Source organism: Sciurus carolinensis, chromosome 4 (assembly GCF_902686445.1).
Source record: "Sciurus carolinensis chromosome 4, mSciCar1.2, whole genome shotgun sequence".
Classification (NCBI taxonomy): domain Eukaryota; kingdom Metazoa; phylum Chordata; class Mammalia; order Rodentia; family Sciuridae; genus Sciurus; species Sciurus carolinensis.
This window is the reverse complement of record NC_062216.1, coordinates 134,902,145-134,916,520: the sequence shown is the minus strand read 5'-3', so window position 1 is coordinate 134,916,520 and position 14,376 is coordinate 134,902,145. Positions and strand designations below refer to the sequence as shown.

General features: G+C 32.2%; 1 protein-coding gene across 1 annotated transcript in view; it reads right to left on the bottom strand.

The window, feature by feature from the left end:
• The window catches only part of Zdhhc17 (zinc finger DHHC-type palmitoyltransferase 17), an 87,424-nt gene that overhangs the window by 30,749 nt on the left and 42,299 nt on the right, over nt 1-14,376 (bottom strand). The window contains exons 4-7 of the mRNA XM_047549163.1: nt 12,747-12,824; nt 11,830-11,974; nt 6,702-6,766; nt 5,906-6,068 (exon numbers count right to left, since the gene is read on the bottom strand). Coding sequence (XP_047405119.1) covers nt 5,906-6,068; nt 6,702-6,766; nt 11,830-11,974; nt 12,747-12,824 — 451 coding nt within the window. The remainder of the gene's footprint in view (nt 1-5,905; nt 6,069-6,701; nt 6,767-11,829; nt 11,975-12,746; nt 12,825-14,376) is intronic.

Here is a 14,376-nt window from a genome sequence, read left to right as displayed (position 1 = left end):
AATCAAAAAGTAGGTATTTTAGTACCTGCTGGATCAGAGGCTATCACTTTATCAGTTATTTCATATTCTGTATGGATTAATAATGCTAAACGATATGCTACATACAGTACCAAGTTGCCAGAAATCTTAGTAAAATGGTAAGAGTCATAAGAAGAGAATAAGGAAAAAAAGAAATGTCATCTTCTATTTCTGCTACTACTGTACTGGCATTCTTGACCTATCTTAAATTCATTCACCCATCCAGAAATTTCCAAAGAGCATAGAAGTGGTAAAAATAGTTTAGTTCAAGTTATAAACTAGCAGGTTTAATGCTAAGAAAAAGAATGCCAGGGAGTAGAAGTGAATAGGACTAAAATGTACTAACAAAGTAAGAAATAAACATTCCCAATCCTAGGTTTCTTTTTTATCTACTGTGGCAAAATTGATACCTACGTTTCCATTTTATTTACTGTCCTCCTCTAGTTTTCTACTAAGTTAAATAGAGAAATCAAATGAAAATTGTTTGTCAAAATTTGATGAATGTACAGACAGATATTCAAATTACTTCAGAAAAATATTTTTAAATTTTTTCAAAATACCACGTGAAAAAGAATAAAAAAATAAGAAGCCTTAGGGTGCCTTACTCATGAAGGAGGATTACTTATCAAGTTTGGAATATGGTTTATTTAAAAAATAACAAAACACTAAAATTAAAAACAAACAACAAAATAAAACATACCACTACCACCAACAGCAACAACTATTACAAAACAACAATAACAACAAAAAGCCCAACCAATCTTTTAATATCAAAATCAATAGTATTTAATAAGGAATGGGCTAATCTAGGTGTCTCTTCCACAAATAGGGATATTTATTTTAAATATCTCCTTGCTTATTCCATAATTCCATCACCTAAGTTGTCAGAACCAGCTAATTAATCCAAACTATAAATATTACCTGAATAATAGCAATCCCTTGGGTAACAACTCCCAGAGAATATCCTGCAGTTGCCTCGGTCCAGCTGAGCATCCCTTCCACTAGAGGGCCATGTGACACCTAAGGATTGCCTAGACAAAAAGATTGAGGGAGCTTTAAAAAAATCTTTCAACTACTCCTCTAGTCATCTGACTACTTTTGTATAGTTATTTTATTCAGCTGGCAAAATAAACAAGCAATTAATTTAAAGAATCATACTAAAACCAGGCAGGGTTCTGAATCAAGTCTATATTTGACTACTCCATGTCTCAGCCAAAACAATAAAAGACTAAGAATAATGGTATCAGCAAGAATTCACATGGAGTATTTATAGACTATGTAAGTGATAAGAAATTCTTTAAGGGTTTCGGTCAGGTAAACATTCTAAGGTGGACGAACACTCAAAGTTTTGCCTTAAATGAGAATGAATTTTACTGTCAAAACTAAGGAAAATTAATTAGAGACCATCTAGGTCAGGTATTCAAGAGGTAATGAACAAGTATTTTCTGAGAAGTGTCTTACCTCTTTTCAAGAACCCAGAAATCTTTCAAATATATTAATTATGAGAGTTCAGTAATTTTATATTCCATAAAGCTAAAATTATTCTTTCATAATTTTAGAAAGAACAGATCATAAATGCTTGTGCAGCACTGATTGTTCTCCCCAAACTCAATTCATCTAAATTAACCTACTTAACCAAAAACATATACTAGGGGATGAAATATTATCTTTAAAAATTTCACAATGAGATACTACCATAAAAAAGATATGGCATAGGCCATAATTTTGTTTTGGTTTTTAATTCTTCTTATACCAAATCACCCCACACACACATACACACACTGCTGCTACTTAAATGGAAAGGTTCAACTTTATTTTATGTAACTATTATCTAGAGCTGGAGTTCTTAAATTCCTTTCAGTCATATCTGATGAAACCAATGATTCTTTCCCCCATAAAATACTGATTCTAAAACTGTTAGAAAAAAAGTTAACCTACAAGTCCACTGGTGGACCACAAAATGAGAACCTACGATTTAGAGTATACAGCTATTGTTGATCCTTTCAAGGATCAAAAAAATTACCTAGCATTTAATATAAACTGTCTTCAAAGTAAGTTCTATCTTATACTGAAAGAAGAATCATTTGTATATTAAAAGAAGTGAATTCCCTACTCAACTTATTTATAAGAGCAAATTGAGACAAATTTCTAAGAAACTTAAGCTTAATCTTATTAGGTAAATGATGACTTTAGAAGAAACAGGATCAACTAGCAGTTACATAATTATTACACAAAGTATACTTTTTCATCTTCTTTGAAGAATAACTTGCAGAGTCTAATCCAGATCTACAGGCTACATCCAACTGTTGCAATTCATTTATATCAAGAAGACTCTCTTTTCTAAGACTTTTAAAATGAAAAAATGTACAGAAAAAAACTTCGCCAAATTTCTGGACAAAAAAAAAATTTTTTTATTTTCCCTTTCAAAATTTGCAGCAATCTATATTTAATTAGTTTAATGCAGTTCACATCACTGTGAACTAAATATAATCCAAAAGAACTAATCCCTACTACCTTCACCCACCAATTCTTCAACCTATACCTCAACATATATCACAAGACACTTAAAAGAAAACCTAGGTCACAATAATATTTTTTCATCCCATATAATCTACTTTTCATTTCTCCTCTAAAATATCATCTCCAAATTCATTCATTTCTGTCCACTCCTCCTCCAGATCCTAGACTAAGCTAACATCAATTATTTGCCTGATTCACTACAATGACTAATTAATCTCCACCTTTTCCATTCTCTTAATTCTTCAATGCATTCTTCCTCAACTCAAATAAAATTTCAAAGATAATTAAAACAGAAAGCACATCCCAAAGTCATTCTACATAAATCATTCTAACTGCCTACCCTGACTTGAGGATATAATTAAAGCTTCTCATGGCACTGTACCATCTGGCACCTGCCTCTCAAGCTCCTTGTTCACAGTACTCTGGTGAAGCTATCTTTATTTCTGCACCTCAAACATAGCAACCTCATCCTGCATGTCTACATGGTCCTCTACAAGGAAGTTTTTCCCCATGTCTCTGCATAACTCTTTCTCCTCATGTGATTCTCAAAGTACATGTCATCTTCTCAGAAGTTTTTGAAGTCACAACTGGCCCTCTCAGTACTATCACTCAATTACATTTGTCTTTTAAAAAATTTATTGTCTATTTCCTCATTACAATGCAAGTTCTAAGAAAATAGGGATCATATGTATCTTAAATACTGTGCCTACCTAACTGAACAAGTATTTGTAGAATGAATGAAACAGTGTTTTTTATTAAAAGGTGGTAACTATACTTGTATATGATGGGAATGCCAGATCCCAGCAGAAAAGACATTTAATACTTATTTCATCCTTTTAATTACATTAAAGTGGAGTTTAAAACAAAAATCTACTTTTTTTAGCCCACATTCTTTTTTATTGGTACCTTATAGTTGTACATATTGATGGGATTTGTTGATACATATTTGTACATGCACACAATGTAACAATATTATTTGGCCAGTATCACTAAAAGTCTACTTTTTCAGCAAAGTGGATAAAAAGATTTTTTTGCTGAAAGTATAAATGTTGCTTGTGCAAATGAAATTACTCCTTAAAGTTTTTTTTTTTTTTTTTTTTTTTTAAGAAAGAATAAGTCACCCCAGAAGCCACGAGAGAATTACATTTAAAATAACCTTGTAAATAGCCAACCTTGGACATATGTCAAATAAAACTAAAACACTAATAAAAAAGAATTTGTGCAGGAAAAAACTACATGAATTTAAATAAAATGCCCACAGGCACAATAATTAGCTCAATTATTCATCACGAGACTCTACAAAGTATTCACATGAACTGCGCTACCAGTTAAGGAATACATTTCACTTTATCTGATCCTAGTGTTAAATAACTAATCTGCCTGAATTTAAAGGACAATAAAAAGAAAAGGTACAAAATCATTTAAATAATTTCAAGTATCTCTACTTTTACCATTACTTCTCTTTTGAAATTCATTATATAGTATTTCTTTTACTAAGATTAAAGTTTTATGCAATAGTTAATGGGAATCACAACTTTCCATTATTTATTTGAAGATATGTAAAATTATAAACAATTCCTCAAATACATGATTGAAGAGATGTTACCTAAAATTTTATATAAACAGAAAAAAATTTTAAAGCTTTAAAAATAAACTACTGGTTTCAAATTATACAGATGTGTCATTTTACTATTATAATTATTTAGTATCACTGTAATTTCAAAACCTTGTCACATATTCAACACACTATGGTTATTAGCAGAAGGTATGCAGACTCTTACTAGTTGTCATTCTGAAACTGGTTCAATTTCTTCAATAAGATAATACTAAATATATTGAAATATATTCCAGGTGCATGATGACTTTAAGAATGTCTAGTAGCAAAGAACACTAGAAAGCAATTCAGATAATAAAACATGAGGAAACCTCACTATATTTTTTTTAAGGGAATACCAATAAGGTTTAGTCAAACTTCTTATCCTTTTGCCCTAAGGTCAGTCTAATTTACAAATCCCAGTGTCATGAACATTTTAGAGGATATTATTTAAAAATTTTTGGAAAAGCAAAAATCTCTCTATAATTTCTGAAGTGGCAGAAAGGTATCTTGGAAAAATCATATTGAAACTTAGCTTAGGTAAAATTCAAGACTATGCACATCTTCATTCAGTCAATACAAAAAGTGCACATGATGGGTCAGGCACTATGGTATGCTAACTTTCCTTTTCCCCTGTTTAGTGGTAGGTAATGAAATTTTCTGATCACTTTGTGTAGGGACAAGAAAACTTGAAAGTTGTAAAAAAATAAAGAAAACGTGACTCTATCACTTCTTAGTTTCTATTATTTACTTTTAACTAAAATTAATATTTGTAACTAGACTCGTTTCTGAAAATTGGTTATAATCTTAAATCATAATGAAAAACCAGTCTACACTATTTTATTATAATAGTTAAACTTTCTCTTCTTAAAGTAAGCAAATCTAGAAAAAATTACTCATTGGAACATAAAGAAATACCCTGATCCAGCAAGAGATACCTACTTTTTGATTGGCCATTTCAGGTTAGTATGTGGCTTAAACTACCTTCATACTTAATTAGCACATATCCTTTAGACATTTATGAAACATGACTCAGAAAATACTATGACTTATAGCCAAAATTAGAGTACATTTGTCAATGGGCACAGTTATTTCTGACAGTCATTCCACAAAAACACCCTGTTCCTTAAAGACATAGTGGGTCCTGAAGCTTTAGAAATAAGAAGGGTTAACCAAAATTTGAGACTACCAATAGAATTCTCTTGAATGTATTCATAAAGTGTAAACAAATTTCTAAATGTAAATGTTAACTGTGCTTGGTGCTTAGTTAATTTTATATATTTTTCCTGGGTTAGTTCACCATTTAGGGTGGGGAAGAGGTTCTCCTATGAATATGATAAAGGTATTTATCAAATATAGATTCTTGACCTTTGAAAAAATAAGACAATAATATGAACAATTCAAAGAATTACTAAAATTTATTATGAATAATATGGTCTAACAATATACAAACGTCCTCTCTGTAATGATCTCTGTAAAGACTCCAGAAAACTATTCCCTTTCATCATCTACAAAAATATAATCAAAGTAATTTCCAAAAACCAGTACAAATTCATAATAAAAAGACCGCCAAACTTTAAAATTTGCTTCAATACCAAAAAAGATGATAGTAAATGATCCAAGCTTTCAAAACCAATTATTGCATGGAAGCAATGGGTTCAACTAAATAAGAAGTTTCTTCCAATTTTCAGTCTATGAAAAGTCTTTTTTATTGAGGAATTCATACATAAAAGCCACATTTTAAATAGCATAATAAACAAAAGATAATTTTACCTTGATATTCTGGGCATCAACATTAGCTCCAGCTTCCAGAAGAAGACTAATGACTGTGGTATTCCCTGCTAGTACTGCCCAATGCAGAGCAGTGTTTTTGTGATACTTGTCACCAAGGTTAACTGAAACATTGAATGTTAAAAGCAATCTAGTTGGATCCACACTGAAAAGGAAAAAAAAAAACAAACAACAACAACAACCCTAATTTCAATTATCGAAATCATTACAGATACTAAACTGATTGTGGTTGCATTGTCATTCCATCTTGGAACACTTCTAATCTACTTAACAACTTTACAAGTAATAATGAGACATACTCTAGTATGATGTGCAACCCTTATAAAGTAAAAGAGTTCCAAGACATAGCATAGCATACTTGGTCCTGACATCTACTTTTAATGTAAGAACTGATATCATTAACTCCCATATAATTGAAGAATTTAATTTTGTAAAAGTTCAATCTGGACTTTTCCATAAATGATTTAAAACAACTTGCAAATTAATATATAAACTTGCCAATGTAAACCACATGAAAAGTTAATTGCTTTTTTAAAAAATATAATCTCTGTCCATTCTTAGAAATGGTTAAAAGGAGGACTAGATTAAGAAGGTACAATTACTGAGGTAGAGGTAAACAGAGACACCAAAACATTCAAAGAGATAATTTATGATATATACTGTCAAATAAAAACTTGTAAACATTACTAATATAACATTTATTGCTTTTTTCAACATTTGCTTCACAATATATTAGGCTAAAAATGATCTGAATATATATTTTATAATGGTTACATACCTATGTGTTCTATAAGCTGCCCACATTAAAGGTGTCATTCCATTTTGATCCATCATATCTACATCCTGATAAAGTAAAACAGTAAAATTGTTTAAGTTCTTAACCAAAATTACTTGAAAAAAGCTAACTGACACATTACAGAAGCCAATACATTACTATTCAATCAAGAATGACTTATAAAACTTTCAAAATCTTTATTAATTTTAAAATAAGTATTGCCACTAATGCTTTAATTGGTTAAAATATTATCCTTTTCTAGTTTTCCCTTTTGAGATGCCATGTGTTGTATTTAAAGATCTTTACCTATTCTGACCTTTCAGCCACAAAGGATAGATAAAGTGATTCAAGTCTCTGAAAAACTTGTTTATACTAATTTATGATAGGAAGGAATAACAAACTCTTATTTATCCCTAAATATTTCAAAAACAAAGAATAAAATGAAGTACTTTTCTAAAGAACTCAAAGTTTATTTTTTATTTTATTGTATGGATGTACTTTTTAGAGTCAAATAAATCTGCAAAGCTTGTGAAGAAAAAGTAAGTGACGAAACAATCCTCTACCTTACTTTCCACCACTTTCAGTTTCTTTAACTCATTTTGGAATTTAACTCCATATCTTTAAATAAGACTCTTGCATCGCTACTTCTTGATTTTTCAACTTCAGGCATTATCTTCTGAGACTCCTCAGTAGGAAAAATGAGAGCTTCTCTCCTCCCTCTCCCTCTCCATCACAAATATGCATCTTTCCTACTGTTTCTTCTCAAGGTATCTATTGTAATCCACATTATATACACATTCACTATTTTTTATTACAAATATGTATTCTCTTCCATGCCAAACAATGCAGTAAACTATAATTATTTTCCCTCTTCTACTTAACTTTATACTTGTTCTGAAACTTCTTCTCCTTTTTGCTTAGTTTTTGGCGAATCTGAAATAAAACTACCACCTCCTAAATCAAAATTCTACCCTGGCTCTCTACATCTCCTTTCAAGATATTCTGATGTATTGGGGAGTCTATCAGTTTCACTGCTCTGCAATCACCCTCTCTGATCCACCCCTTATCTGGTTTGATTATCCTCTATGCCTGAGGCATCTATCTCATTAGACAGAATAGGAATCTTTGAGAATCAATATTTAATCTATCTTGGTGTTCTCAGTACCTATAAGAGTAAATTATGAAAACCATTTGTTAAATGAAAAAATATACTCATCTGTCTACTCTTATAGGCTTGAGAAAGGGATAGATTTTAGAATGAGACAGACATGGTTTAGAATTCCTAGTTCCATCATTATTTAACCACTATGAGACTAAAGGATGGGGAAATCAAACCTCTAAACTTCAGTTTCTTCATTTAAAGAAAAAAAAAGTGAACTCAAAAAATGATTACATAAGACTCCTATGGTGATTAAAGAGAATAATTTGAGTACTCAGTTTCATAGTCTGGAATGTAACGTTCAGTAAATATTAAGTTTGTCTGCCTCCCTTCCCCATCTCCCATTCCCAGGTTATATTAAATAAACAGTTCTAATCCAAGTTGTCTTCCCTAATTTACCAATCAGTGGAAAGAAGGCAGTTAGACAGTATCCTATAAAACACTGCATAACTCTATGCAGTTCTTTGTGAGCCACTATTACTGATGGGACTACGTCTCAAATGTATTATCCAAGTGAACTGAGGAAGAAAAAATAGTTAAGAACTACTATATTAGAGAACGAGAATGTATCCTTGTTGGCATTAGTTAGTCCCTCACCACGAATACTATAATACAATGTTTTGCCTTATTCATTACATGCCAAGAAACAAACCAGGGCCTCATACATGCCAGACAATCACTATACACTGAGCTATATTCTCAGTCCTTAAATATGTAAATTCTTATGTTTAAATTTTTTAGCAATAACAAGTCTTTTCATATCCTTTTTAAAAAGGGTAGTATCAAAAATAAAGAACAAAATTTAAAAAGTAGGATTATGCCACAGTTCTAAAATACTAAAAGAAAAATGAAATTCAACCTTTTCTCTCTTTAGGTAGGAATTTTTAATTTGGTACTTCTTTTTCAAGTTCAGCCTGGATGTAGTGTATTCTCTATTAGGAACAAATAACAAACCCAGATCAAAAACTTTTGGGAATCCATGATCAACAGGGCTCCAAAACAGTATTTTTCCCTTATTCTCTTAAAAATCACCCAAAGAATTGATAATAAGCACTGAATATATTTGACAGATTACTAAAACAATTATGAAGAACTGAATGACAAAACTGAATGGAAATGTTACATGTCCTAACGATGTAAAATTGATTAAACTAAGAAAAAATGCAGAAAAAATGAAAAAATATTGAAAAGCATGCTGAAAGTCTCGACTGTAATAGCTATGATTCAGTGTATTATCTAAATCAAAGTAATAGAAATAGTTGTAATTTTAGACTTTTATTTTTATTTATTTCTTTATATGTGGTGCTGAGAATGGAACCCAGTGCCTCACACATGCTAGGGAAGCACTCTACCACTCTGCCACAACCCCAGCCCCAGAAATAGTTATATTTTTCACAACAAAGTTAACAGGAAGAAAAAGATTATTACTTATGGGAAGCCACCCATGGCCTATATGAGAACCAAGCGTAGCTGGGCCATTAACCGGAAAATCTGATCTTAGGAACTCTCTAGTTATTAAAACAGAGCAAGATTGCCTGAGTCAAGTGGTTACCCTGCTTAGCTCACCACTGAAGTTCAAATGCAGGCCTAGATGTGGGAGTGACCCACTAGAGCCAAATGGCTTGCTTAACTCCACCCTTATCCTGTTTTTCACCGAAGAAGCTCAAACAGCGGACCCATTTTCTTTTGTTAGAGTCAGACCTTTATGGACGGCTCAATGGGTCAAGCCCCTGCTTCTAAGATACTGCTGTCTTCTGCCGTTATTCCTGATAAATTTCATAGCCTTTCACTTCACAGCCAGCCCATCCCTTCTACAGGAACCCTTTCCTGCACCCACGCGGGGCGTGCTGCAATAATTACTGACTCAAAGCAGTGAAAGGGAGGGTAAAGAAGAAATAAAAATACATTAATTTTATTGCTCATAAATTGGAACTAATAAAATTGCGGCAACAACCTGACTGAACAGAGGGAGTAGTGACTAAGTAAGGAAAGGCCACACACACCAGCAGTAGGAGGAGCAAGCACAAAGGTCCTGAGACAGAAAGTCTGAGTTGCTCAAGGAATCCCAAGAATGGTGTAGTTGAAGCAGAGTAAGGAAGGGGAGATGACAGAAGAAAACTCAATAGATAGATGGCTCTGTAAGGCAGAGAACTTGGGACTCCATTTAAGGTATAATGCAAACATACATTAGAAGAGTATTCTTTGTAATTTATTAGTGTATACATGGAAAAAAATCTTTCATATACTAAACTATTGAAGAAACCTCAGTATAGGGTAAGGAAAGAAATGGGATTTCATTTTCAAAGCCAGACTCTTCTATTTTATTTGACTATTTTACAATAAGCATGTATTGTTTTTGTACACAGGAAATATTGCTCAGAGGAAAAAACTAATCATTTGTCAGGCACTTATCATGACCATCATGCACTTTTCATACAAAAGGTACTATGATAGGTAGAAAATGGACCCTTTGAGAATTCTGTACCCTACATACTATGTTGGATTTAAAAATACTAACAAAATCATCCAAACTCCAAAATTAATTAACAAAAAATGATGACTCAAAAATTTATACCTCTTTTCTTTCCTAGTTAAAAACTACAAGAAAAAAGGTGAATGCATATTATGTCTTCAACCCCTGTTCTAGGAGAAATTGTGGAAGAATAAGGATAATCCCTTGCACAGTTGGTCTTCAAAGAGGATCCTAATAGACCTTGCCTCCATGAATTCAAACTCACATTGACCCTTCCCCATACTTAATGGGGGCTAGACCTATTCCTCACCTTAACTGATAGAAAGGAGCAGAAATATTGCTGTGCCATGAGACCTAACACTTTAAAAAATGACAGAACAGTTTTTGTCTTTCTTTTGGAGCTCTAAGGCATCATGTAATAACTCCAGTTGCCTGCTAGAGAGACCACAGAGTATTGGTGTGACGTTTGACACTGCATGGACAAAGAAAGAGACCGCTCTACCTCAGCTAAGAACAGTTTTCTAGGCATTTCTATCTAACAAGGCACAAGGTATATATAAATGAGCCAACCCTCCAGCCCAGTCAAGTCCCCAGATGACTGCAGCCCCCAGCCATTTTCACAAGGTAAACAACTACCCAGCTAAACCCTATCACCTCACAGAACTGTGAGATAAAATTAATGGTTGGTGGAGTTCTTAGCCATTAGAATTTGAGGGTAGTTTGTTAACCATTATAGAATAAACTCCCTCTTCTAGCAATTACCTTAGTCTATGCCTCTTTTTCTAAGCTTCAATGTAAACACACAACTGCTATTGCCTAATACTGTCAACAACAAAAAAATTTATTAGAATATTTAACATTCAAATTCTAAATCGGTGTGAAATAATAATAAATGTGCTGACAGCAGCGAACTAAATTCATTTTTCTTACTCTTGTGTGAGGAGATCCTTATACTTTTAACAAAATACACATTTATTATAAAAGCACAGTAACACAAACTGGTGATATTTAATGTGATTATGGTCACTGCTGCACATTCAGGAAAAATCAGGACTTAAATCAAGGGGCATGTTCTGACAAGCAGCAGCATTTTATACAGCAAAAAATGAGAAACTGATCTTAAAGAAATTATCCCCCTGAAGAGGTATTAAAATAGAAAATAACCAATAAATAACTTCAAAATGTTTAGATTAATTCAGAGGATATATTCAAAAACCATAATTAAGGGGGAAAAAACTCAATATCTAAATTTTCTCCCTTACTTTCCAATACTTATCTCCATCCATTTCAGAAATTTTAAAAACCCACCTTAATGAAATATTATTTGGTTCATGATTATATTTGTTATTTTTAATGTTAAGGGCATTAAAACTTCAATACCAATTAACTATATATTTATTTATTTTCTTCATCCCTCAGAAAGTACTACTTAAATATCACTAGGCTGTTACACATTAGGCATTAAAATCTACACGACTGCCAATTTTGTTTTTTTTTACCTGTCCTTTTGCTATGAGATAAGCAACAATTGAGGTATGTCCAAACTGAGCAGCTAGATGAATACAGCTACATCCTTCTCCATCAATTAATGAAGGATCTGCACCATATTTCATTAGTTGCACAACCATGGATAGATGGCCTTGTCTAAAACATAAAGAATAAACAATGAAGATATACAAAGTTATTTCAAACAGGATCTTCTTGCAAGAATGTTTTCAAACAAAGTAACTGTAGAAAGATTACACACACATTTTACAAAGTTATTTTAAAACAGATATGTCAACATATACTACTATAATTATATTTGATAATTTATAGGAATATTCATAACTTCTTTAAATATAATATATAATTACTACAGTGTATTATTTTTATTACAATATGATCTCAGTCATCCCATGAACTGAGCTAGTTCATTAACTGAATATATACATACAGGCTGCAAAACAATTACACTTACAAATCCGAAATTGAATGCAATCTTTTTTTGGGGGAGATACTGAGGACTGAAATCAGGGGCATTCAACCACTGAGCCACATCCCCAGCCCTACTTTGTATTTTATTTAAAGACAGGGTTCTCACTTTCGCTGAGGCTGACTCTGAATTCTTGATCCTCCTGTCTCAGCCTCCAGAGCCGCTGGGATTACAGGCATTCACCACCACACCCAGCTTAATGCAATCTTCTAAGTACATTATCATAAGGCATTGGTAATTCCTTAAGACACCTTGAACAACAAACTCAGCTTCTAATGCCAGTATTACTAGTCAGGAACACACTGGCATGTTAGAGATGTTAACTATAAGCTTAATAAACTCTCCCACCGATTTTGGCATATCATTAAAAAAAAAAGAAATTATATTGTTTTATATTAATAAATAAACGAAAGGAAAAATAATACAGAAGCAAATTTAAACCTTGTGGCCCAGTGCAATGGAGTTGAATTCAGGTCTCCTCCAAGTTGATCCACAATAGCACCTTTCGAAATATAGTATCTATAAGACAAAATTTGTAATCATTTAGAAATTTGCATCTTCATTGTTAAGAAATTATGTGAAAAATAAGGAAAGAAAAGTTTTCCATTTTTAGATCTCTTGCTACTTTGTGCCTCTGAAAATAAGCAATCTTTTTTGATTTTTTCTTTTTTTTTTTTGTGGTGCTGGGGATTGAACCCAGGGTTTTGTTACACAAGGCAAGCACTCTACCAACTGAGCTATATGCCCAGCCCCCCAGCTTTTTAAAAAAAATTTTTAGATGGTGATAGACCTTTATTTTACTCATTTATTTATACGTGGTACTGAGACTCGAACCCAGGGCCTCACACATTCTAGGCAAGGGCTCTACTACTGAGCCACAACCCCAGCCCCCCAGCCCCTTTTATGATAGTTTAAGAAACATAATTAGAATTTCATCATACAAATACATCACTTTTTTTATTATAGAATGAAAAATTTTAATTACAATAAAGAATAAATTCCAAATTAATCATCTGAAAAAAGAAAGTATCAGAGAATCACAAAGATCTGAGTAGCAGCATGTAAAATATTAGAATCAGAATAGTGGAACAATGGGCAGGATATGTCTACCTTGGATTGCTCAGATTTTTAAGCTTTACTTTCCTTATAAGGTTATTGTAGATTAAATAAAACAATATACATGCAAGAATTTCATGAACTATAAACTGTAACAGAAGGTCTTTTATTATTCCTTATTTGTCTTGCCTAGTTAAAAGTCATGTTGCTTTAAAAAGAAAAGACAACCTCAATGTTTAATGTATTAATGGTGTACCACTTGATATTCTCTGAAATGAACCCATGTATTCCACTGAGGCTCTCAAGCTGTTCTAAGTGATTATTGTTTTAAGTTACTAATGCATTCATTTTTAATGTACATAGTTCTAAATGCTTAATATAATCATTCTTATATATGTAATTAATAAATTTTCTGTCTTATATAAGTATTTGTTAAATTTGTGCTTTTAAAGTATTATACAATGAAGGAACTAACTCCACTGTCGTGTAAAACGTATTTCAAAGTAACTTATTAAAGTATTTCCAGAATTACCAACTAACACAAACATTTAGGTATTTTTTAATTGGTTCTGTTAGACATTATACAATGCTGAAGATATTTGTTGAGAATTGTTAGGCTAGAACTCAAAGAAATATGGCTCCAAGAACTATTTTGATAGGAAATTTTTTTCTTTAATCCCAATAATCCCAACTTCAATTCTTTCAAAGCAATTCCATTCCCTTCTTTAGAGGGAAAAAAAATTACCTCCAAAGCACTGAAACAGAGAACAACAGGAAAATGTACTAAAACAGAAAACAAAACAATAGAGGAGGGGGAAAAAAACCCTATTATCTAGAAAACAGATACAAACAGTGGAGCAATGGAACTTACCGAAATTATGGCAAAGAAAGATCTCAAGGCAATGGTTATATAGTAGCCCTACACAGCAAATAATCTGGGCTGAAGCATGAAAAGTGGAGAAATCTAGGAATTATTTCATCTTCCTCCTCCTTAAAAACAGAACTGATAAATTAT